The sequence below is a fragment of the Schistocerca gregaria genome, chromosome X, assembly GCF_023897955.1.
Source record: "Schistocerca gregaria isolate iqSchGreg1 chromosome X, iqSchGreg1.2, whole genome shotgun sequence".
In the NCBI taxonomy this organism is placed as follows: Eukaryota; Metazoa; Arthropoda; class Insecta; order Orthoptera; family Acrididae; genus Schistocerca; species Schistocerca gregaria.
The window spans coordinates 680,443,402-680,471,235 of record NC_064931.1 but is presented as its reverse complement, the minus strand read 5'-3'; the positions used below and the strand labels follow the sequence as shown (position 1 = coordinate 680,471,235).

Genomic DNA, 27,834 nt, shown 5'->3' with positions numbered 1-27,834 from the left:
ATGAAGTTTTGCTTTTTGTCTTTCAAAAACTAACTTTGGATTTTAGAAACATAGTGGTGACTTTTGAGTTTTTGTAAGTTATCAATTAAAGATTCAAAGTACTGTTCCTGAGATTTAACCACTGTTATCATTTCTGCCCTGTCAGTTGTGACCCACTGTTTGATGTTAATACTGTCTTGCATGAGGATCCAGCCAGAATACACCACTTAGTCGAAGGTCGCAACATTTTGACCTTCCAATTTTGCTTCAGGATGAGAATTTTTGAAAGCTACATGAAGTTTATTTAAATTTGACAGCACTAGTTGTTTCTGCTTTGTTACTTTAACTCCATTTGTAACAACTCTTTGCTATTTTTGCAACCTGGGGGGCACATTCTGCTGTTTTCATCATATCTGTGGAACCACAAAAGTAGACTTTTGGTTGGAGGCTGATTGGCACTTTTTTGCATCTTGCCATGATAAAAATGCATGTGATGGAGTAGGAGGTAGAACAAAATGTGAGGTAAGTAAAGCCAACCACAGACCAAATTCTCACAGTACAGGACACTGCCATCTGCTTCACATCTCCTGTGCAGCAAGCTACATAAATTTAAGTATTAACTGTATTTTTCTTATTTGTCACTTCTTTATGCATGTGTTTTTGCTTTTAGGAAGCTTTAAGCTTCAAGTACTAGTAATAGTGTTCCGAAGATTTTGTGTTTGTTTTGAATACAGTCCAGAGACAGCTAGTGCTTATTTTCATTGTTTCCAACAAGAAGTGTCTAGTAAGCACAGTTTAGTCAACTATCAGCTGCCTTTAGTGAATTAGCAGTCTAGTTAAAAGTTGATTACTTACCTCACTACAGTAAACTGTTGATTTCTTAGGATGGATAGCATGTGTGACTGCTGTGTACGGACACAGGAGGAACTGGCCACTGTTTGCAAACAGCTGAACATGCTGATGGCCATGGTCAGCCATCTTCAGGCTGCTGCCTCAGAGTAGCAGCAACCGGGCACGGTTGGGCCACCCTCTCACCAAGGGGGGTGGCAAGTTCAAAGACGTTCACGTCGCATGATGCAGATGGTCAGTGTGGAGGCTGGCCATGTGGCATTGCCAGCTCTGCCTGTTAGTGGACATGTGGCCGCTCCTTCAGCAAGGTCCAAGCAGGCACATGGGGGAAGGGGGTTATTAAGTGATTGGGAGCTCCAATGTTAGGTGGGCGATGGAGAACCTTAGGGAAATAGCGGAAAGGTCGGGGAAGGAGGTCAGTGTTCACTCTTGTCTGCTTGCTATGGGGTCTCATCAGAGATGTGTAGGAGGCCCTGCCGGCGGCGACAGAGAGCACTGGGTGAACCTGACTGCAAATTGTTGCTCATGTCGGCACCAATGACTCCTACCGTCTGGGTTCAGAAGTCATCCTCAGTTCAAACAGGTGGTTGGCGCAGTTCTTGAAGGTGGAAAGCCTTGCTCGCAGGGTGGAACCTGAGCTAACTATTTGTAGTGTCGTTCTCAGAACTGATTGCAGTCCTCTGGTTTGGAGACGAATGGAAAGCTTAAACCAGATACTATGGAGAGTACTAACTACATTTAAACTACTGCACCTATGTGGATAAGGACAAGAGGAAGAAGACGTCTTGTTTCAGATCATGGAATTCTGCGGATATCTGGGGTGCAAATATCTCTACCTCCGCTAAAGGGTGGAGGAATGTAGGGTCCCCCTGAATAGCTCAGGCGTGCACTACACGCACAAAGCGGTACATGTGGAGCACACATGTGGGTTTTTTAAGATTAGAGAATTCCCTCCCTATGCCCGACAAGACGCCTCCTGATATGCAACAAGGTGGCAGTAGGCAAAACGCAACAGGGAATGACAATATTAATGTGGTAATAGTAAACTGCAGGAGCGTCTATAGAAAGGTCCCAGAACTGCTCTCATTAATAAACGGTCACAATGCCCAAATGCCCACATAGTACTAGGGACGGAAAGTTGGCTGAAATCACATGTAAACAGTAATAACGCAGGGCTTCCAACTAGCCAACAACTTGCGAGCGACCAAGTAAGGCACTTTGTTCTTCACTCACATCTCCTGTACAGCCCACTCATGGGACAATCGCGGGAGGCAGCAGCATGGTTGCCATTGCAGTTCATGCAGTGGGGAGGAGGTGGCAGACAGTTGCCCTTGTGAGCATCCCTACGACAGGTTACAAATTTGGCTGGGTGTTGGCAGGATTCTCGGTGTGGCTGTAATAATGACACTGGTAGCAGAGCATTGGGTTCGGAATATACAAAATGTAAATGTAAATGGAAAGAGATTAATGATTGAAAGACCCTTCCAGCTGCACAACAGTTCCTCGTGGTTTCATGTACTGAAGACTGTCAGTCTTTTGCTACGGTAACTTCTTTTATTATTCAGAAAAGCGTTGATGCAATTGCTGGCCCTCCTGTAGACCTTGCGGAGCAGGATCCTCCTGCCTCTGTGCCCTGTAGCAGTTTTCAATGGCTGGCATTCGGCAGCCTCCCTTTCATTTTTTCCCTGTCACGATTCTCTTCCAATGGAACATTCAGTCTTTGATCCAACAAAGAGAATTTACAGCTGCTCTTAGATTTGCAGCGTCCACTTGTTCTTTACCTTCAGGAAATAAAATTGCATCTTCACGGTGGCTTTGAGCTCCCGCATTTTTCACGGCCTGTTTTGACCTTCCCTCTGAGGATGGCATTCCATCTCATGTGGGAGTCATGCTGCTCATACGAGATGATGGTCGTAGTCAACCCATCTCCCCGACTACCCACCTCGAAGCTTTTGCAGTTTGCCTTTTCCGTTCTCACTTGACCTTTTCCCTTTGTACCGTTTACATCCCTCTGTCATTCATTGTCACCAGGGCAGACTTTCTCCAGCTTATTGGGCAGCTACCTAACCCCTTCCTGCTGCTTGGTGACTTTAATGTGTGCCATCCCCTTTGGGGTTCTCCCAGAACCTGTCAAGAGAGGTGCCCTCTTGGCTGATCTTCTCAATCACGTTAACCTCGTCTGCCTTAACACAGCAGCAGCCAGGTTCCTTTCAGACTCTGCAGACGCCTGTTCCCATTTCGACCTATCTTCTGCACTGCCCAGCTTGCCCATCATCTCAAGTGTTCTGTTCTGACACATACTTGAATGACCATTTCCTGTGTACTACCTGTTTGCTGACACCTATCCCACCTACGTGAACATCCACTCTTTCATTCATTGAAACTACAAAATTCCTGATGATCTCGCTTGATAGGAAACTTCGTTTGTCCTCCCACGTATCTTACCTGGATGCCCGCTGTATGCAGTCCCTCAATGCCCTATGTGTACTCAGTGGTACTTCCTGGAGAGCAGTTAAAACCACCCTCCTCCATTTGTACCAGACCCTAGTCCATTCGAAACTAGACTATGGGTGCTTTGTTTGTGCGCCTATACATCCACCCCTCTTATGCCCTTTCAATACTAGGCACCATTGTGACATCCATTTGGCCACTGGCACCTTTTACACAAGCCTGATTGAGCGTCTGTATGCCTAAGCTGCTGAGCTACCCCTGTGACTTTCTGCTCGGTAGATACGCAAGCCATTTGTCTGCCATGCATGGCCACTCATCCTATGCTTCCTTCTTCGATGACTCCTTTGATCACCAGTATGTGGTGTGTACCTCTTCTGTTACCTCCTGGAGTTCACTTTATGCTGTTTCTCCAGCAGATTAACTTCACTCTGCCTGCCACTTTTCCAGTGTGTCTGAACCCTTCACTACCTTGGTTTCGTGGAGCAGCCCATCGCCTTCAGTTTCACTTCCTTCACATTAGTACCTTTGTGTACACTGATTGCTCTTGGACTGAGTGGTGTCAGGTATGTCTTTGTCATTGGTGCTAATGTTTTTTGGTTGTGGCTTCTGGAACACTGCTCAGTTTATAGCAGAGCTCTTCAACCTGTATCTGGCTATACAGTACATCTGGCGACACAGGCTTCTCAGTTGCATCATCTGCTGAGATTCTCTTAGAGCCATTCAGAACCTCTGCGTACTGTACACCATCCATCCCTTAGTGCAATGGGTGCAGGAAAGCTGTCGCGTGCTCACTCTCCATGGACCAATGTTATGTTTATGTGGGTTCCTGGTCACATTGGTCTGACAGGAAGTGAGGCCACTGACGCTGCTGCCAACGCTGAAATAGGAGAACAACAGGGAGGTGAATTGGGAGAAGGTTACTCCAGGCATCCTGGAGGCACCAGATCTCTCCACACAGATAGATTCTGAGCCAATGTTCATTCATGTTGCCTTGTCTGCACTAGTGACATACAGTGGTACTGGGATATCACTGGTCTTCCTGATCTCTTCATACCTAATTAGAACAATGACACTGTAACGAAAGTATAACGGATACTGCCATCATGTGCTAGAACTGCAGCAATGTATTTCCCCTGATTTTGCAGTCTGTATTGCCCTCCAAGAAACCCACTTCAGTAATGACCCCTCCCCACCCCCCTCCTGCCCAGCGGGTCTGGGGGTTAGATTGTCCACTGTAAAGTTTGACCTCCATTTTTCAAAATTTTCCCGAAGAATGAGCCTTTTGGGCAAGGGCCCTGTACATGGTGCATAGTGTCCATCATGTGCTGAGACCTCTCGCATCCTTCGTCGACGTGGATCTGCACTTTCACTCATTCTCTAGCTGTTATGCGAAGTGACCCTCCTAGGTGCATTTTCCTTCATCCTTTGTGCAGTATCTCTTTCTGTGGTGTCGATGATGAGGGACTTATTAGCTTGTTTGCACCTAATATCCAGCATGGTAGCCAGTCTTTTCTGGTGGAGCTGCCATGTACCCTGTTGGTTGTGCTCCCTGACCACACAGGAATCTTTCTGCTGATGCCTGCGCCATTAACTCCCCACATATGCCGAGGAGTAGATGCCCATCAGGCCCTTGGTCGGAGTGGGTGGCATCAGGGTGGATGACACGCGGTTAAATGTAGTACATCCTCTCTTGCTGGTTGTGAAACACCGGCAGTCTCTAAGTGTTCATGGGCTCAATTCAATTCACAGAAGTGCATACAAAAGAAAATTTGATTACAATAAACTTAAGATGGCATTAAGGAATGATAAATGTGGATCAGTACACAAAGCAACTGATGTGAATGATTAACATTTTGCTGTCCGCACGTCTCGTACAAATTTATTTGTTTGGCAGCTGCGGCACTAATTCAGGTTACTTGGCTTGTCGCCGGCCACTTGCCACCTTTCCGTTGAAAACAAGCTTCAAACACATTGACTTTTGCGTGCTTTAATTTTTCTGGAAATCCTCTATTTTGCCGTATCGTTCCACAAACTCGAATTTTCTTTTCAAGTAACTTCTCTGCAAGTACTACTCTGTTATAATAAATATCCATGTAGAGGTGATGCCACTTCCCATAAGGAGGTGTCAATAGCTCCATCACAGTTTTTGCTAAAGGTTGTCCATGGCCGGAATATATCTTGAATGGGGAAATGTATCCTGTACAGCATCTGAATGAGTATGCCATATTTTCGATGGACTGTAAACTTTAAAATTTAACTGTCCATGTCATGGTATCATTCCTTCATCAATTGAGATGTTTTGACTTAGATTAAACGTTTCTTTAAACTTTTTGAAAAAATAATCAATTATGAATTGCACTTTCAAAAACCAGTTGGCATTTTCCAGTTTATTGTTGTTGTCAGAAAAATATAAAAATGATATTTGTCTGAATCGGTTGTGGGACATCATTTGGTGAAATATCGGTGTGTCTATCAACGGATTTGTTGACTAATTATCCTCAATCCTTGCTTTTATACAGTTCCCATAAGGATAGCAAGCCCAAACCATTTTCTAAGTTCGGGTCCCATAACATTGACAAATTTGGCATTTTTTTAAATCCAGGTTCCTTCTATTGCAATTTTGACTGTAATACTTCTTGGTTTCATTGCTAATATATTCAAATAGTTCGAACCCAGTATACAATTCTATGATATCCAAGATGCTCTGTGTATCTTTAGGAAATATGTGTGGACCCGGAGATCGTTCAAATTTGTTATTGGTCCTCAGTAAATTGTAATCTGTCCTCTTCGTCTGATTCATCCGAATCAGTTGGCAATCATGGCGTTCGCCGAATTCTCCTTGGATGTATTTTACTATCTTCCAACGATTCTTCTTCACTTTCAATTTTTTGATATGGGTCAATCCAAATGAAGTGGTCTAATAAAAATTAAGTTGGTTGCTTGACCATTTTTAAATATTTTAAATTTTTTACATGTGATTACCATATAATTGAGAAGTTTGAAACAGTTTTTAAAAATTTACCTTTCACCTTCAATGAATAGCAGCCATTTTTATTTGTAAGGGCGCAGTGATGTTCCAGTTTAGACACATTAGCAAAAATATGAATATCTCTGCACTGGGTTAAGTTACAACATTGCAATTGACATGACTCTTTTTAGGAAAGTGTCCTCTACAACATTGTCTATTACACAAAATACCCTAAATTCAAAAATAACCAGTCAAAATGATCTCCAAAAGTTTGGTATCCAAATTTTCAAAAATCCACTTTTTAGGCCCAAAAATAACAAACAAGGAGTGATTTATGAGAGTCTTTTTTTTCCCCTATAGTTAGATATCATACACTACTAGCCTTATATAGAGCAAGAACACTTATAAATGTTTCCTTAATTTTTTATGAATTTTTGAAATTCGAAAATTTTCATTTTTTGTTAAGCTTGGGGTAGCTATCTCAGGTGGGACTGAATGTAAAAATATGATTTTTGCACAATTTGTACACCTATATGACAGCAATGTACTGTAAAAATTTAAACATTGATATCTGACTGTGAATAAAAATGATTTTTTTTAAAATGAGATTATTCACGTTACTCTAAAACTGATATTATGGCTATTGCCTATTCATGTGTGATATCGGTGGGAAATAATCGATTATTATTGAAGTAAGGTACTAAATTATATACAAAAAGTGGAAACATTACTGAAATTAACATTTATATTATTTTGACATATGTAAAATAAATATTTTCAATTAACATCCTTAGAGGTGCGACTGTTCCTAAGCCTGGTGGTGAATGTTAAGAACAATTATTTCTTCAGACAGCTTCTGTGATATTGAATAGGACCTCCCAGTTGCTGTGGTAAGTTCAAGCACTGAAAGTTTCTTTAAAACATTTTTCATTGGTATCCAGACTTTGTCACTGGTAGATTTCTTGAACGATGTTCTTGGACCAGCAGGGTGGTAAAAATGCACAGAAACATTATTGTTTTCCAAACTTATTCTTTCAACTTCTGCAAGCCACCACTGCCAGTCATACATATGTCATTCAGCATTAAAGACAGAGATGTAATTTTACTTACACAATGATCCTCATAAATTTCGGTTTCTGATGTTACATATCGTCGAACTAAGTTTTCTGCAGTGCCAAGGAATTTGTGGAAATGCCTTGTTCCTTTAATTGATATACAGGTTTCAAATCTTGTTTGATGTGTTGTTTTCATATGCAGAACTACTTCTTCTTTCTTGATCAGAAAATAGGTAATGCTTCAATATTATCCTCACAAAAGACATACTTCTACATCCGCATCCGTACTCCGCAAGCACACCTGACGGTGTGTGGCAGAGGGTACCTTGGGTACTTCTATCGGTTCTCCCTTCTATTCCAGTCTCGTATTGTCAGTATGCCTCTGTGTGGGCTCTAATCTCTCTGATTTTATATTCATGGTCTCTTTGCGATATATACGTAGGAGGGAGCAATATATTGCTTGACTCCTCGGTGAATGTATGTTCTCGAAACTTCAACAAAAGCCTGTACCAAGCTACTGAGCATCTCTCTTGCAGAGTCTTCCACTTGAGTTTATCTATCATCTCCGTAACGCTTTTGCAATTAATAATGATCCTGTAACGAATCGCACTGCTCTCCATTGGATCTTCTCTCTCTCTCTCTTCTATCAACCCTATCTGGTATGGACCCCACACTGGTGAGCAATATTCAAGCAGTGGGCGAACAAATTTACTGTAACCTACGTCCTTTGCTTTCGGATTGCATTTCCTTGGGACTCTTCCAATGAATCAGTCTGACCTCTGCTTTACTGATCAACTTTATATGATCATTCCATTTTAAATCACTCCTGATGTGTACTCCCAGAAAATTTATGGAATTAACTGCTTCCAGTTGCTGACCTGCTATTTTGTAGCTAAATGATAAGGCATCTGTCTTTCTATGTATTCACACCACATTACACTTCGCTACATTGAGATTCAATTGCCATTCCCTGCACCATGTGTCAATTCGTTGTAGATCCTCTTGCATTTCGGTACAAATTTCCATTGTTACAACCTCTTGATATACTACACCATCATCCACAAAAAGCCTCGGTGAACTTCCGATGTTATCCACAAGGTCATTTATGTATATTGTGAATAGCAACAGTCCTATGACACACCCCTGCGGCACACCTGAAATCACTCTTACTTCGGAAGACTTCTCCATTGAGAATGACATGCTGCGTTCTGTTATCTAGGAACTCCTCAATCCAATCACACAATTTGTCTGATAGTCCATATGCTCTTACTTTGTTCATTAAATGACTGGGGGCGAACTGTATTGAATGCCTTGCGGAAGTCAAGAAACACTGCATCTATCTGGGAACCCGTGTCTATGGCCCTCTGAGTCTCGTGGACAAATAGCGCGAGCTGGGTTTCACACGACTGTCTCTTTCGAAACCCATGCTTATTCCTACAGAGTAGATTTCTAGTCTCCAGAAAAGTCATTATACTCGAACACAATACGTGTTCCAAAATTCTACAACTGATCGACGTTAGAGATATAGGTCTATAGTTCTGCACATCTGTTGGACATCTCTACTTGAAAATGGGGGTGACCTGTGCCCTTTTCCAATTCTTTGGAACACTACGCTCTTCTAGAGACCTACGGTACACCGCTGCAAGAAGGGGGCATGTTCCTTCGCGTACTCTGTAAAATCGAACTGGTATCCCATCAGGTCCAGTGGCCTTTCCTCATTTGAGCGATTTTGTTTTTCTATCACTCTGTCATCTATTTTAATATCTACCCTTTTGTCATCTGTGTGACAATCTAGAGAAGGAACTACACTGCAGTCTTCCTCTGTGAAACAGCTTTGGAAAAAGACATTTAGTATTTTGGCCTTTAGTCTGTCATCCTCTGTTTCAGTACCATTTTGGTCACAGAGTGTCTGGACATTTTGTTTTGATCCAATTACCGCTTTGACGTAAGACCAAAATTTCTTAGGATTTTCTGCCAAGTCAGTACATAGAACTTTACTTTTGAATTCATTAAATGCCTCTCGCATAGCCCTCACACTACATTTCGCTTTGCGTAATTTTTATTTGTCTGCAAGGCTTTGGCTATGTTTATGTTTCTTACGATCTTGCTTGGCACATACTCATCTAATGCATGTTGTACGATGGCTTTGAACTTTGTCCACTGATCCTCAACACTATCTGTACTTGAGACAAAACTTTTTTGTTGAGCCTTCAAGTACTCTGAAATCTGCTTTTTGTCACTTTTGCTAAACAGAAAAATCTTCCCACCTTTTTTAATGTTTCTATTTACAGCTGAAATCATTGATGAAGTAACTGCTTTATAGATTTCTGTTTACCAATGCTGTAACCTCTATATGATCGCTGATTCCCTGTTCTGCGCTAACTGTTTCAAATAGTTCTGGCCTGTTTGTCACTAGAAGGTCTAATATATTATCTCCACGAGTTAGTTGGCTGTTTAACTGCTGAAGGTAGTTTTCAGATAATGCATTTAAAAAAATTTCGCTTGATTCTTTGTCCCTGCCACCCATTATAAACGTTTGAGTCTCCCACTCTATATCTCCACCCATAACTGTAACATGGTTCGGAAATTTACTCGAAATATTTTCCAAATTTTCCTTCAGGTGTTTTGCCACATCATCTGCTGAGCCAGGGGTTCTATAGAGACATCCAATATCCATGTTTGAGCCTGCTTTAACCATGACCTTCACCGAAATTTTCACGTTTCAGATCTCCGTCAATTTCCTTTGATACTATTGCACTTTTTATCACTATAAACACGCCTCCCCCTTCACTGTCCAGCTTGTCTGTGCAGTATACATTCCAATCTGAGTTTAGAATTTCATTACTGTTTACATCTGGTTTCAGACAACTTTCCATCCCTAGTATTATGTGGACATTGTGGCTGTTTATTAATGAAAGCAGTTCTGGGACCTTTCTTTAGACACTCCTGCAGTTTACTATTACCACATTAATATTGTCATTCCCTGTTGAGTTTTGCCTACTGCTACCTTGCCGCGTATCAGGAGGCGTCTTGTCGGGCCTAGGGAGGGAATTCTCTAACCTAAAAAACCGTACTCCGCTACCCTTGTAACCGCTTCCTGCCTGTAGTGCACACCTGACCTAGTCAGGGGGACACTACCTTTCTCCACCCGATAGAGGAGGTCGAGAAATTTGCACCCCAGATCTCCGCAGAATCGTCTTAGCCTCTGGTTTACGCCTTCCACTCGGCTCCAAACCAGAGGACTGCGATCGGTTCTGGGAACGATACTACAAATTGTTAGCTCAGATTCCACTTCGTGAGCGAGTCTTTCTGCCTTCACCAACTCCGCCAACCGCCTGTTTGAACTGAGGATGAACTCTGAACCCAGACGGCAGGAGTCATTGGTGCCGACATGAGCAACAATTTGCAGTCGGGTGCACCCAGTGCTCTATATCGCCGCCGGCAGGGCCTCTTTCTCATCTCAAATGAGACCCCCCGGCAAGCAGACAAGAGTGAACACTGACCTTCTTCCCCGACCTTTCCGCTATTTCCCTAAGGTTCTCCATCACCCACCTAACATTGGAGCTCCCAATCACTTAATAACCCCCCTTCCCCCGTGTGCCTGCTTGGACCTTGCTGAAGGAGCGGCCACATGTCCACTAACAGGCAAAGCTGGCAATGCCACATGGCCAGCCTCCACACTGACCATCTGCATCGTGCGACGTGAACGTCTTTGAACTTGCCACCCCCCTTGGTGAGAGGGTGGCCCAACCGTGCCCGGTTGCTGCTACTCTGAGGCAGCAGCCTGAAGATGGCTGACCATGGCCATCAGCATGTTCAGCTGTTTGCAAACAGTGGCCAGTTCCTCCTGTGTCCGTACACAGCAGTCACACATGCTATCCATCCTAAGAAATCAACAGTTTACTGTAGTGAGGTAAGTAATCAACTTTTAACTAGACTGCTAATTCACTAAAGGCAGCTGATAGTTGACTAAACTGTGCTTACTAGACACTTCTTGTTGGAAACAATGAAAATAAGCACTAGCTGTCTCTGGACTGTATTCAAAACAAACACAAAATCTACGGAACACTATTACTAGTACTTGAAGCTTAAAGCTTCCTAAAAGCAAAAACACATGCAAAAAGAAGTGACAAGTAAGAAAAATACAGTTAATACTTAAATTTACGCAGCTTGCTGCACAGGAGATGTGAAGCAGATGGCAGTGTCCTGTACTGTGAGAATTTGGTCTGTGGTTGGTCTTTGTAGGTTGGCTTTACTTACTTCATGTTTTGTTGCACTTCCTACTCCATCACATGCATTTTTACCATGGCAAGATGCAAAAAAGTGCCATTCAACCTCCAACCAAAAGTCTACTTTTGTGGTTGCACAGATGTGAAAAATTCTTTTTGTCCTTTTACTGGTGACCACTTCTATCTGAAAAGTGTATCAGCTTCTCAACCTTGGGAAAATTTTCTTTTATGTAATTTATTACATACTTTTGAAACACATGCACAGTCAAAGTGTTGTGCTCAAAGTAGTCACTTAGAATGCAAGTTGAAGAACTGCAATCTTCATCTTTCTCATTTTTAAAGTAGAGAATAAATGGATGCACTGTTGCCTGGTAATTGACCAATGGTACCCTTGCATTGCATCCTGAATCATAAATGTAAAATTTTCTGCAAAATCGACTAGCACTATGCATTTAGTTTCATGAAGTTTTGCTTTTTGTCTTTCAAAAACTAACTTTGGATTTTAGAAACATAGTGGTGACTTTTGAGTTTTTGTAAGTTATCAATTAAAGATTCAAAGTACTGTTCCTGAGATTTAACCACTGTTATCATTTCTGCCCTGTCAGTTGTGACCCACTGTTTGATGTTAATACTGTCTGGCATGAGGATCCAGCCAGAATACACCACTTAGTCGAAGGTCACAAAGTTTTGACCTTCCAATTTTGCTTCAGGATGAGAATTTTTGAGAGCTACGTAAAGTTCATTTAAATTTGACAGCACTAGTTGTTTCTGCATTGTTACTTTAACTCCATTTATAACAACTCTTTTGCTGTCTTTGCAACCTGGGCACATTCTAGTGTTTTCATTATTGTCAGAAAACTGCTACATCTTTTTAATTGTCTCTTCACTTATATGTACTCCTTTCTTCTTTCCTAAATATGGAAGAATGCCGTGCTCCTTCACTAATTTTTGGGTTTGTTTAGCACTGAATTGAATTTATGAACTATTATTTCCTCTTGACCATGAGTCAGGGAGCAAACTTAAAATTCTAACTTTTCCTCTTTAGATGTCACTGAATATTTAATTTTTAATTTTTCTATTAAGCTCAAATATTCAGTGTCTGATGACGCTGGTGGTAGGTTTTCTTCTTCTTTAGAAATAATGTTGATATCTGTATTATTAAAGCATGATTCCTAGTGTTTTCTAATTTTGTCTGAAATTTGGTGTACCTTATTTTCAATAGCTACTTTTCTTTTTCTGCTACTTAATTTTATTATTTTCGAAGCAGGAGATAAGTCTAACTTTGAACAAGCAAAATCCAATATGCTAACAATTTCCTCATTAGGAATATAAGTGACATTGACAAGGTTACATGATTCTGGCCCTGGATTCACAACAAATATTTTTGAGTAACAATTTGCGCACAGAGAATTTCCAGGAATCGCATTATGTTTGACGTGGGAAGCTGTTTCACTCTCACGTAACCAAGGACAAGTGTTAAAGTTTTATTTCCCTCAAACCTTTAGTAATAGGCTTTTTATGAACTTTAAGTGGATCACAGCACTTTCTTCCAAAGATGTGGTTGTACTTCAGAATATATTTCTTCTCATGATACACCAATGTTACAGAAGAACTTACTCGAAATTTAAACAAAGTTTGTCTAACTTCATCAAAGTCATTGACATTTTTCAAGTTTTTTGAAACTGGACCATAAACTGCTCTGTTGGACAGATAGCTAGTCAAGTGTGTCACAAGACACTGTTCATCCATGCTATTGCATTCCAGTTAATCTCTCAAAGTTAATTACAAATTACACACAGAACAAAGCACATAACACATTCTACACTCTCAATGAAGTATGGACATCAACTCCAACAGAGGTTTCATAACAAACTGACTACAACAATGCCAAACCCAACAAAAATGTACTTGTTTATTGGCAATAAACCTGAACATAAATGGCATTTTTATTACCATAGAACAAAATCAAAAGCTCCTATTGTTTAATATTGCATTATTAAAAATAAATAAACTAAGTGAATACTGGGTGACAGTGTTAACTAAATATGTGTCACAATTAAATTTTATTACAATGAAACAATAAACCATTTAAATAGGCAACTACCGTAAGATCAGTTGTAAAGTAATGTGAATTATCTCCTCATTTTCAAAAATTTCGTATCTTTGTTCACTGTCAGAGATTAATGTTGAAATTTTTACTGTACGTTGCTGTTATATAGGTGTACAAAGTGTGCAAAAATCATATTTTTATATTCAGTCCCACCTGAGATAACTAACCCCAAACTTAACAAAAAATGAAGATTTTAAAATTTCAAAAATTCATAAAAAATTAACGAAACATTTGTAAGTGTTCTTGCTCTATATGAGGCTAGTAGTGTATGATATCTAACTATAGGGAAAAAAGACTCTCATAAATCACTCCTTGCTTGTTATTTTTGGGCCTAAAAGTGGATTGTTGAAAATTTGAATACCAAACTTCTGGAGATCATTTTGACTGGTCATTTTTGAATTTAGGGTAATGTGTAATAGACAATGTTGTAGAGGACACTTTCCTAAAAAGAGTCATGTCAATTGCAATGTTGTAACTTAACCCAGTGCAGAGATATTCATATTTTTGCTAATGTCTCTGAACTGGATCATCATTGGGTGCTTACAAATGAAAATGGCTGCTATTCAGTAAAGGTGAAAGGTAAATTAAAAAAAAACTGTTTTGAACTTCTCAAATATATGGCAATCACATACAAAAAAATTAAAATATTTAAAAATGGTCAAGCAACCATCACTGGGCCACTTCACATGGATTGACACAAATCCAATGTCTTCTTCCCAATCGGCCAAGTCTTGCAGAATGTCACACAAGATGTTCGTGCATTCATCGTAAATAATCGTATTGTCTCTTTCACCTGCCATGATGAAAGTGCAAAAGTACTTATAAAAACAAAACAAAAACCTTGTTGACGTGTGTAACTTACCGTTACGCAAACAAAACACCAACACGATGAAAAAGATACTAAAATGCTGTCACAGGCCACTGTGATACTATGATCATGACACTACTGTGGTGTCGCTGGCCGATGACAGCTATTTGGTGCACAATACAACTGTAGTGTTACCGGACGGCAAAGTGTTAATGGAAAAATTTATGTAAGCTATTCAGTAGAATGTTAAATGAAACATGTTCATTAATAAAACACATAAACAAAGCTGTAAATCATCCCTTGCAAAATCGCTGAACATTCCTCGACCACCTTAAAGCTCAGAAATAAGACTGTCAAATAAGCAACTCCAGTTGTGTTCGTAAAACAACCAGGAAAATAATGTATAAGTAGTTTGGAAAGAGCAAAATCGTGAACACAACAGCCTAATGTTAAAAGAAAATGATGAAATAATAAACAACATGAAAGAAGTGTGTGAGAAATTCTTACAGAAGTTTAATACAATTGTAATACATGATGGGGTACCAAATTTTAAAGTTAGAAACATTAGCTAACATTTTTTCAACCATGGTATTACTGAAGAGGACCTAGAAATCATTTCAAACTTCAAACTAAAATTTCTAAGCTGCTAAAAGAAGCTTCTGATGCTCCTAATAAATATAAATACCTCCCTCTGACATGAGGAATTCCCTGGTCTCTTGAAAGTCACTGAAACTCTACCAGTGTATAAGAAGGGAATAAAAACTGACAAAAACAAAAAAAGGCCCAACAGGCCAATATTTTTAGCTTCAGAACTTGGCAAATTCTACAGAAAGTAATATTAAATCAATTTGAGGCATATTTAATCAAACACAAGCCACTCAAAAATGTGCAATATGGTTTTAGAAAATGGATCTACTGTAACAGTAGTAGAAACTTTTATACATGAAATAATTAAACAGACTGGATAAAGGAGAAAAGGTAGTATACACCTTCTTTATATGTGTAATGCTTTAGATACTGTGAATCATACCATTATATTATATAAATTAGAAGAATACAGTGTGAGAGGAGTAGCCTTACAACTGCTTACCTCCTGTTTGAAAGACAGGAAACAGTGTGTCAAGTTAACCTATAAAAAGAATGAACAGTAGCTAACATCTAAATCAACTTGCAGGATACTCCAATGTGGTGTACGTCAAGGAAGTATATTAGGGTCTTATCTGCTCCTTGTATGTGATAATGATTTAACTGAATCACAAAATTGCAAGGTCATGAGATGTTGACAACCCATCCATTGTCAGCCTGAGGCTGTGATATGCAAACTACTGCCAACAGTAGTGAAATCAGTTACAGTATTCTGTAACTTACCATACTTCAAATAAACTGCTGATAAATAAAAAGAAGATAATGACGATACAGTTAATGCTTAGCTATAATCTGAACATAAATTTTGGGGGAAGCTATGGTTAACTGTACCTTTTTTCCTTGAAATTTTACTTAAAGAATGTTTTTTTAAAATTTTTATTTGCGAATCTGGAGGAAAACATAGGCCCTCTACGAAAACTATGGGTGCTTTCATTTGTGCAGTGTCTCACATTTTACAGAAGTGGAAAATAACTTTGACCCTACTTTTTGGATCATTTAACCCCAGTGGCTGGGTTAACTGAACCATATAAAAATTCACTGCAGCAACATTAGTAACAATGCTAAACACACCTTTATGATTATATTAATGAAAAAATTGTTGAAATAACAAAACTATTTCACAATTAATCCAGTGACATCAATCGAGAACCAAGCTCTAGTGCCATTTGTTGGACTGGGTAGTTTACCAATTATTTCATTTGAAGCAGCAAAAGAATCATCTTCTGCAGCTCCAAATTTTGTAGTAGAAACAATTCTACTAAAAAAATTACTTCCCAGATGTCATAGTACATTTCAGTAACTTGAGAAACATAGTAGTGAGCACTCATGGCGGTTCTCCCTTCTTCTTTGACTACAGTGAAGTCCCCTTCTTCATTGTTTTGATATTTTCATCACTGCTTGTGTGCAAATCACTATCAGAGTAATCAATGTACTGGACATGACCAGCATCTGCAGAGCTGCTGCTGCTCTTAGAATATTTGGCATTTGACAGAGGGCTTAACTTCCTTGAATGTATGCTTTTTTGGCCTCTGCTTTGATTTTTTGTCTTCTGCTCTTGCATCTAACTGTTGTTTTAGTCCACTGGTAAGGACTGTGGATTTTCCTTTCTTTCTATCTCTTGTTTTTCTTACACCAGTCTTAGAATATGACCAAACTTCTACAGGATGTGTAATTTCTGTTTGCTAACCTTGTCTGATGCCCAAGATAGTCCACATTGTCATGTGCAGGTTTGCCTGTATCTTCTGCCATTGAGTCATCTGCTGTTTGTTGCTGAACTGCTTAGAGATATGTCTGTTACATATGATGACAAAAAAATCTTGGTTGGTAGCAGTGTTGGATTTCAATACCATTGACATTGAAGTCTTTCAAGATGGTGGAGACAGTAAAAGCCAAATTATATTCTATACCTAAAAGGCTGTGATGTCTTATATGGTAATTCTGGGGGCACTGGCAGGTGTTTCTATAGAATTGCTCATTATACTCATTCATAAGCAACTTTCTCCCACCTTTATTTTATCAGAAATCTTCAAAATAGCAGGAAAATGGCTCCATTCACAACTTTTATTTCATGGAGTATCATAAAGCAATAAACACTTAATTTAACTTGAACAGACAAAATTGTGTAGTATTAGTAATTAAAATTGTAGGAGAATTTGTTTGATATGAGAAAAATTACTCTTACTGGTGGTTTCCACATTTTTATATTTATCTGCATATTTAGCTAACATATAGTAGCCATACACATATGGTCAAGTAGTATACCCAACCTAAGATAACAGCTTTATGGTACCAAAAAAATAGTTTTACCTCTTCAATTGTTAATTAATGTGATTTTCCAATTAACTGGGTTCAGTTACCCCAACCTTCCGTACTCCATTTACACCTGCATTGGCACATGGCTATACGAAAAACATAAATTTTTGGGTATTACTGTTGAACACCTACTCTTTCCATGAGAGCACATACATCATGTCTGTATAAAAAAAAAAATCAGTCCAAATGTGTGTGTACTGGAATGGATCTTAGCCTTCCCCGTCCACAATACCTGTACGTAAATATATTTTTGTGTTGATACAGCTGCATCTTCAGTATGGTGGTATAGAGATATGGGGTGGGGCACCAGCAGTCTAAACAGACACACAGGCTTTTTAGACTACTAAATGAGACAGCAGGAGTGGTAGCTAAGGTAAACAAGAGAGTGCCTTGTAAAGAAATTCTCAAATATAAAATAATTACCATCTACTCTATGTACACCCTGCAAGCAATCATGTTTGTAAAACTACCAGAACATAATTTAACAAACAGTAATGTACATAACTAAAACACATGGGGAAGGGAAACTTTCACAGAATTGCAAGTAAAAAAGGAAGGAAGGAAGCTGCAGACCTTAGTCCATATGTGTAAGTAAGAATTAAGACTACCGCCTGATCTCAAAATAGCTAATTTAAATACCTTGGAAAATAAATGAAAGCATTTGTTAGAAGATTTCAAGGTGTAATTCCTCTTCGTAAACAGTGTGTATTGCCATAAGTGTGTTTTTGTGACAAGAAACATGATGATTTCTGATCTGATTTTTGCAAAAAAATAAAAATAAATGAGACTTTCTGATCATTGAGATAAATTACTGAGCGAAATGACACAGTTGTAAGATGCAGGACTTCCATTTGAGAGGATGGCAGTTCAGAATCCTGCCGGGCCAATCGGATTAAGGTTCTCCATTGTTTCCCTAAATTGGCTGGGATTGGGGAGGAGGAAGAAGAGCTGATTTTCCCACGCCCCCTCCTGGGGTGGCCAATACACTGGGCACGGGCATACTTAACCTGCCCCCCCCCCCCCCCCCTCTCCCCCCGAACTGTTGGGCTCGTAAGCACTGCCAGTCTTCTGTTACTGTGTACTCTGACCATGCTTCAACAACTACTATGAAGCATGAGAGTGGACCATTGTATCATTTTTTGGAGAGCATAAGGTGTTGGCTTAACTTTCTATATGGCAAGAATGGTATGAAGCTCAAAACAAAACTGTCAGTCTCAAGATATGCTGTGTGCCAATGGGATGGGTGGCTTTTTAGGCAAAGCAGTTGTTATCAGGCAAACTCTGGGAAACTTTCCATACCTTAGACATATAACTTTACCCAATCATGCAGGCTCTGCTCGAATGGGCTATATAGATCCCCAGTTGTAGTTGACATCATGGGATCTCTCAAACACAAAAACAAATCTCTAAATGCAAACTATGCTAATTACATTATGGCACAACAGTGTCATAATGTCTTTATTGTGATTAATCAAAGAGGGTTTTTGTGAGAAAGTATCCCCCTTCTGAATTAACAAACTGTTGGAATGTATTGCTGAACTGAAAAGTCAGTCAAATGACTCCACAGTGGGATGTTTTTGGTTGACACTATCATGTCTCTCCAGAAACCAGGCACGAGACTCTGTAACTTTAAGAAGTTTGGTCAGTAAGATGTAGCTGTAGAAAACGATATTCTTTTTGTCAGCAGTGGTGTCATAAGTTCGTGAGATGTCATGGACATAGACATCACTGACCTGAAAAAATATTAGCATGTGGAATGTGTAATGGAGCTCTGAAACATTATGAAGATAGTGAAGGGTGAGCTTATAACACTTTACTCCACTTGCCTGAGTACAAGGTCACAAAACTGCTCTCTCTACTGCCATTCTTTCTGTTACAAACATACTCTGTCACTGGAAAACTAATTTGTAAAAGGTTCCCTTGAATTGATGTGACTCAAAATTTGAAATCCTGTCATTAATAGGAGGTATAGTCTTACATTAAATGCTGAACACAATAAAGCAAGTATTCCAGTTAGAAACTTCGTGTTTGTCTTGAGGCAGTGTAACTGACAGTGTGCATGTATCCAGACTATATTAATCTAGTATTTGACAATAACTCCCAAGAAAATTCGCATTATTTCAAACCTTCACAAAATATTTTCTTGCTGACACCCTCAACAAAATGATGGAAGGAAAATGTTTATCATGTACTAAGTTTTCACTGTTCAGTCAAATGTCAGCATCAGACATGATGTTTTATTTTATTACTTCTTTACTACTGGTTATTTGCAACACAGTTTGTAGACATTATCCACATATACCACTGACTGTACCTTCAAAATTATATTATTGTACAATATGTAGTTCAGGAGACATGATACCATAAAAATTGAGATGGATGAAAATCTAGCTTTTTTTTAAATTTGACTTATTTTTCATTTCTAGTTTTTACATGGTTTGCAAGTTACCCCAACTGTATTCATCCAGTGTTTCATAATGAGAGCCTTAGTAACTTCAAACTAACTTTAAGCATAATTTCAAACCTTTCCTAAACTTTTTCTCACTTACGTGCTTAAAGTCAAGTATTTAACACATTGACTAATTTGTAAATTAATAAGATGCTTTAAGTTGTTTTATCCATGTGAGTTTGATTCTTTAAAGAAATGTGGGTTTACCTGTCATTCACTATTTCTTTCTGCCTTTCACAGCCCAGTACACACATATTCCATCACCTGGGCACCATGTTGGTGTAATATTGCTTAAGTAATCTAGGTTTATTGATTAACAACAGTTACTAAATATTTTCCCACTATGTACTGTGGTTTAACATTCCCAGTTGCAGTCATGAATTTACTGATGCAACCACTGAACACAATACATATATTGGTATCTATACCAATGCTGATAATCAAAATCCACTAAAACTGCAAGTTCTTTCTACACATTAAGTAAGCTCTTACATTTATTAAATGTGAACTAGCATTTTTAAGCTGTGTTTTGACAAGTATTTTAAATTTTTGCTATAGCAGAATTAGTCTGTCAAACAAGGCAGGTGATATGTAGTGGACATTTATCATGACAGAGCTACTTTCTTGCAGCACAAGAAAAGACATTTAAATGTAGTGAATTAAGTCATTGGTGCTTGTCACTTGTAGTAGTTTGCATGTTCTCATACCATTCTCATCACATCAAGGGCAGCTGAAATCTTAGTATAACTCTTCTCAATGTCAAGTAATTTGTTATAACATCAGAACAGTTCTAAAGGAAATCCACTGATAATTTTTATTTATTTTTTATGAAATGTGAATGTATTCAGCAATCTGTGAAGCTTACTTCAATTGAACCACAAACCTTTGCATACATGACTATTAGCTGCTGTTAAATTATCTCCCATGCTGACTGACTAAAACTTCAACTGTGAAGTTGTGGAAGGTTTCTGCATTATGTGAGTGACATTCGTCCACCTTTGACTTCGGTACAAACACCTTTAGGCATGACCACCTCCCATCCAGAATGAGTATTAATTATTTGTAACTCGACTAAATGGAAGTTTCCAAATATATTGTCTGGATTGGTCACTGCAGATGTCACAGTGGTGACACCATGCCGGCTTAGTTCTTCCATCTCCGTATACACATGTACTGCCGAGCCTGCCTCTTTACTGTGTCACACTCTCAGCTTCTCCCTACATTCTGACAAATAGCAGCTTCCTGTTTGTGTTTCTGCCATTCCTCAGTACCAGGATACTCTTCTAGTAGTTGGTTCTGAGGTGCTCATTTTCTTAAGGACTTTTAACACACATGTAGTTTGTGGAAATATCAAAATGTAGCATAATAATACTTTCTATATTTTTGTCTTTAGTGTCTAATTTTATTTATATTTATACATTTATCAAGAATGTAAAAGGTTTGTCTTTTAAAACTGTCTCCCAATGTCTCCACCAATGGGGAGTTTGTTGTTGGTCAGAGTGGAGCTCTCCCCACTATTTTGGCATGTCATTCTTAAAGAGACGGAAGGTGTTCATCCCCAAATGCTTTGTCCAGGTTTAGGAATATTAACAATATTAAATTCTGACAAAAAACTTAACTTTCATTTCCCCTGTCCTTCCAGAACTCATTAAGGCTGGATTTGTTTGATTGAAGATAAGCCTCTATGTACCTCTTCTAATGCTGTGCTATAAATGATACATATTTGGTCACACCACAGTAGGGTGTAATGGCAAATGTGGGAAAGATGTCCACAAAGCAGGACCATCATGCTCAACAGCAGACTTCCGTATAACTGCTCAGGTGATCACCTTGCTTGGAGTAGGAATTGCCCAATTTTTCAGAAGAAAAGAAAATTCAAAAAATTGATGTAACTGGGAGAATTACATATATTAAGACAAAAAAAGAATATAAACCCTGCAACTTCCCATTGCTGCCACACAGAGAAAAACTGTTATAGAAGTCTTACTGCCATGTAAACATAAGCAGTAGATATTGGCACAAAGGCATGTATGTGTGATAATGCCCATGCTACTAAGCTTACAGCTGCTTCTAATCCAGTTCCAGCAAAGGTAACTACCAAACTAAGGAGAAAACTCCGAACTACAAAGCTATTTACACAAACCAGTTCAACGTTATCGAAATAGCCTGTGTCGCAACAAGAAAAGGCAAAATCCATGCCCAAAAGCAAAGTCCAAGTGAATCTAGTACAAGACCATTAAATAGGAGGTGGTCAGTATTAACCAACAAAGATTTCTCTGAAATAGAATTGCATACAGATGCAGACAATGTGTCCAACATGAAGATGGAGATGAAGAAGAATGGCGAAAGAAAATTTCTTCAGATAAATGGCTTGTGTACTCCTATAGAATGTAAATGATTTAAGGATATATGTGGAAGTATTGAAGATTCTGACACAGGATGGAATCATGTGCCTATGTATACAACTGACAAATTACATTCAGACAACAATGTGTTTAAAGGCTACATCAGCCACAAGAAGGGTAATATGAATGAGGAGGGTAGAGCAGCAGTATACACCCACAAAACAAACCATTCTGTACCAGTTAATCTCACTACCTACTGTCATGCAGGAGATCCTCAAGTCTACACAAAATTAAGAATTAAATGTAAAGTGCAATTGTGGTGTCTGTGGCTCTTCAGTTGTGTGGTACTGTTGACAGTTCATTATCACTGTTCATAGTCAGCTGGGTGATAGTAAACAGTAGCCATTGAGAATCGGTCAATCTTACAATCTTGATTGCCATGAATATTTGACCTGGTGCTGCTGTTCATGACCCCTTCCCCGCTCCTCCCTGTTTTTATGAGACGGTGCTTGAAATTGGATGTGATAGCCCAAAACTTACTGGATTTAAGGTCTACCTGATATGCAACAACTGTATTTTTTATGTAAATCCAAAAATGTTTCTTTATTAGGTGGACCTGGAGTAAAAAAAATTCTATAAACATGGCTCCTGCTAGAACTTCAGAACCAAAGTTGAATACCTGATAGCTCAGTCTAAACTGTTGCGAATTAAACAAAATACTAGTTAACTTAATTTACAAAGCAGAGAAAAATTAAGAGTGAGTAATGTCATTAGCTGCTCAGATCTAGCTCATAATTCGTTGTATTTGCTTCTTATTGTCCAATCACCAGAACTGTTACAGGGTGTATGCATTCCGGGACAACTGGGAAGTTCGAGAAAAACCCAGGAATCTTTTCATCTGGGAGGAAACTGGGAGAAACCCGGGAATGTTTTATAATTCCGGGAATTTTAGGTTGTTTTAACCATCAGTTAAATTTTTGTAGTTTTGATTTGAAGAATTGATATAAAGCAAAATTTTGCAAAGGCTTTAGGATGAAGACTATGGAATACTTAATATCATTAAATTGCTGCTGATGAGGGTGATGCCACAACTGTTTACGTTAAGTTCATTTAAGCAGTTGCCAGCGGGCTCACGCGAATGCACAGTTGAGGTGCATATGGGTAGTACGTTTTCCTGCTTCTGGGTGCTGGAAGTGTGGCTGTTAGCTGTATCAGCAGTAGTAACAAGCAGCCAGATGTTATCTGGAAAATTTTTTCTGGTGGACCCAAGCTGCTAGATTCTCACGTGCACAGAGCAGTCTGGGGTTGTAGTGGGGAGGGGGTTAGTTTCCACGTAAGCCATGTTCACATATAGTGATTTTGCTGCTTCCTCTTCATTTACACTTCTCACATCAAATGAAAATAAAATGGATTTCTGTGGCCGGGTGCTGTCAAGTGAATTAAAATACATTCAAAATATGTTATTAGTTTCAATTTCCTGATTTTATTTCCATGTTTTTGGCAGTCAAGCATTAATCGCCTTGCAGAACAATGAAGTTATTTTTGTCAGTTCGCTAAATAAATGTGGCTTTTATTAATCTTTTCCACAGAGGCAGTCAATTTATTAGAAACAAAGTGTTTCATTCCACACTATTGCGTAATTTCAACTGCTCACTGAATTTAGAGTGCACATTTTCATCTTCTGGCACTATGCCATAATAAAGAACCAAACATGAGACGATTCAGTACTGGTACACCACTGGTACATCCCAAAAACCACACTGAAAAGCTTAATGTCAGGTTGAGCCTACTTCATTGTGAATCTGGACATACGATTGTGCATTTTATGCTGAGTCGTGCATTTTAGTATGGTTTACAAAATTCTGATGTTAAAGTACCCTCTGATGATCTATTTCTTTTATGACATCATGTAAAAATTGTCACAAAATTTTAACCTTGGATAGCTGATGCCAGTAGGAACCAAAATTACTGATGTTGTGTAGGTCGACAACACACCATTTTTAAACCACAGAAACTTGGTGCCATGCGCTCAGATTGATCGTGGGATTGCCCTGTTGCCATTAGTTTGTTGAAGTGCAGCGCTATGGTTGTTGGTTCACACATACAAACGTCCCTCGCCTCGTTACTGCCCCGACGTGATATGCACACGTCAGATAGGTCTTGCTGTTTGTCTCCACCTCTTGTCAGAGGCATTCCCACACAAGCTTTGCTTTGGAGCACACACGTCACCTGGATTTAGTCATACAGTAAGCATGGCGGCACAGTATTCATTTGAAAAACAACAAAATATGGTTTTTGTTTATGAACTAGTTGATGGTAACGCGGATGAAGCTCGACGGTTGTATAAGGAATGGTACCCAGCATGACGCCATCCACACCTGCAAATGTTGACAGCAATTCACCGGTGACTTGGCGAAACAGGCTCGTTAGCGGGATATCATGGTGGTGCTGGAAGACATCGAACACAACGGGATGATGCATTTGAGGGGACTGTTCTCGAGCGCTTCGAGGAAGCACCTACAAGTACTTGAGCAGTTAGGCATGACATAGGGGGGGGGGTCACTCGTCAGTTAGTCTGGGAGGTTTTGAGGAATGACAGCCAGAAGCAATTTAGTTTCCACCCTGTCAAAGACCTAAATCCTGTGGCGGACTATGAACACAGGCTAGAGTTTTGCCAGTGGTTTCTGCAATGTGTTGCCCGAGATTCCGACTTCCCCACCATTGTGTTGTTTATCGACGAGCGCACCTTACATCGGGATGGCCTTTTCAACACTCAAAACGTTTGTTACTGGGCAAGGGTAAATCGTAAATCCTCACATCACGTATGTCCACGGACACCAGGCACGATTTTTGCTCAACACTTGGGCAGGCATTGTGGGTGACCTTCTGATTGGGCTGGTCCATCTACCTCCTTGACTAATCACGGCAAATTACCTTCACTTTTTGCAAGAAACTCTACCCAGCCCACTGGAAGATGTTCCTCTGGACAAACGGCTATGCATGAGGTTGCAGCGTGATGGAGCACCTGCACATAATGATCATGCTGTGCTTGGATATTTAAATGAACTCTTAGGTGGCCGGGTAATTGGCCAATTGGCAGAGGTGCTTGTAGGACATGGTAACCACAATCACCAGACCTCACGCCACCAAACTTTCTCCTGTGGGGATTCTTCAAGGTTCTAGTTCACCTACCCAGATGTGAACCACCTAGAAACGAAGAGGAATTAATGGATTACATTCAAGATGCCACCAATCACATCAGGGCTATGCCAAGAATTTTTCAGAGTGTTCGGCAAAACACCGTTCGACATTACCAAGCTTGTGTCATGCCCGAAGATACCAGTTTGAGTACCTGCTTTAAGTAAACAATGTCAAAGCTAAAAAAAGTCCCTTTCCAAGGCTGACACAATTTGTAAAAGACTTCCTGTACACGAACTAACAGCTGTTGATGGGTTTGTTCGTGGTACGTTTTATCATGAAACTACAGTGGATGTGCCAGGACCCTGGCGGATTTGCTCCCAGAGTGGAAGGCTGGCACGCTACAAGCTACCAAGAGCACCTGGGCTGCCTTGGGTGCATTGTGATCTCTGGCAGGCAAAGCATTCGAGGTCATGTGTTGTTCAGAGCATCCGGCAACAGGGCAATCCCTCGGCCAATCAAAGTGCATGGCGCCAAGTTTCTGTAGTTTAAAAATTGTGAATTGTTGACCTATACAATGTAGTAATTTTGGTTCCTACTGGCATCAGCTATACAGGGTTAAAATTGCGTGACACAATTTTTCTCAAACCTGTATATATGAACATACAGCCTTTCTACGTCATCGTAGCTGCCCACGCGCAGTAATGCCTTTTTTGTGGCGCACTCTGGCAACTGCTGAAATGTGAACCTATTTCTAACAGGTCTTGGGAAAATATTGTGAATGGTGCTTTGAAAAGCGTTACTGTCAAAGTAAATTTCCTTTTACACAAGGTGAATTATTTTACGTTTGACTCTCATTTAAAACTTGGCACATTGAGGACCAGCCACTTACAGGAATTTCGAGCCCAGAATACCAGGTATTAATGTTATATAAAATTTTACTGGCACATTTGTGTGATGTATCTGAAAGAGTAACACATGCAAAAGGACCAATATTATATGTGAAAGTTTAGCTTTAGTTGTAGCTACACTGTGTACATTAATTAAAACCATTAACTTTCCATATTTGTGTGTTCATGATACTTAAGTGATGTTGCTATTAGCTGACTACATCACGTGTCCTATGCTCTGAATACCTGCTGTCATTGGCTGGCGAGATCAGATGACATGAGCTGTGATTGGCTTATAGATGTGCATTTCATTCTTGATTTCAGTGCTTTGGAAAATGATGTGCTGTGTTTGGTGAAATTAGATTTTCAACTTTCATAATATGAATACAAAAATATGCAACGTTAATGTGGCTGCATGTCAAAGATCTTCCAAAAACTTTTTCTTTTTTCCCCCAATGTTGTTCATTCTCTGAAGTGCCGGGAAGTTCTATGCTTGTGTATAAAAAATTTACCATTCAAATGATTGATATTTTTGCAGCTTGAAGGGAAAGTATACTGTCACGTATCAAGGGAAAACTGTATTTTTCAGCTTGGAAGAAATGTATTTTCACGTGGGGGGAAAAACTGCTTTCTTAACCAGGAAATGTGGAAATTTTTTTCCTTGTCTGTGTATACACCCTGTGTTACCAACAGCACCTCACAATCGAAAAGCCACTCACACTCTAAGTCCATATCTGTCAGAATAAATGTGTGATTCCAAACACAACTACAGACCGCAGACTGCACTGACCATCCACAGACAGCACCACTGATTCCCATTGTTTCCAGTGTGAGGCGTGCGGAATGTGGCGGCAGCGTCACCTGGTGCCATATATCTCCTCTGGCAATAGACTGCTCTCCACTCAGGACCAGTAGTTCTGCTGTATTGCATAGTGACAGGAGACTGCTTCCAATGGCAAAACATACTATCTTCATCAGTGAGTTCATGAGATTTTGAGACTCTGATGAAGAAAAGTTAATGAACAATGTGGCAAAATTTTCTGTTATCTGTGGCACAGGACATGAAGAATGCCGGTAGCGAAAAAATTTTCGTAAAGGTTTGAAATTATGTGTAAAGTTTGTTGCAAGTGACTAAGAGCTTTCATTCTCAAATACTGGCCTTATTCATTACTAGCTTGTAAGTTTTGTCCCATTTGGCAGCCAAGAGTAACTCTGTCATTTGTTGAATAATTGTTGTTTACAACTCAAAAATCTTTTTCAGGCCACACGACACACCATTTGAGGATGGCACGTTTAAGTTAACTATAGAATTTACTGAAGAATATCCCAATAAACCGCCAACAGTAAAATTTGTGTCCAAAATGTTTCATCCGAATGTGTATGCAGATGGTGGCATATGTTTGGACATACTCCAGAATCGTTGGAGTCCCACATATGACGTTTCAGCCATACTTACTTCCATCCAGGTAAGTTATTTCTAAAATTGTCTCAAATTTCTCTTGTTGCCTTCAAACTCAAGTAAATGAAGGAAGGGAACTAAAGCAAATGGCAGAAAATTATTAACCATCACAAAACTAAATTCTTGTTAGGTGATATAGAATATAC

General features: G+C 39.5%; 1 protein-coding gene across 2 annotated transcripts in view; it reads left to right on the top strand.

Moving 5' to 3' along the window:
- Window positions 1–27,834, top strand: part of LOC126298644 (ubiquitin-conjugating enzyme E2-17 kDa) — a 91,341-nt gene that overhangs the window by 28,322 nt on the left and 35,185 nt on the right. For both annotated transcript variants that reach the window (XM_049990056.1, XM_049990057.1), the window contains exon 3: window positions 27,491–27,695. In XM_049990056.1, coding sequence (XP_049846013.1) covers window positions 27,491–27,695 — 205 coding nt within the window. The remainder of the gene's footprint in view (window positions 1–27,490; window positions 27,696–27,834) is intronic.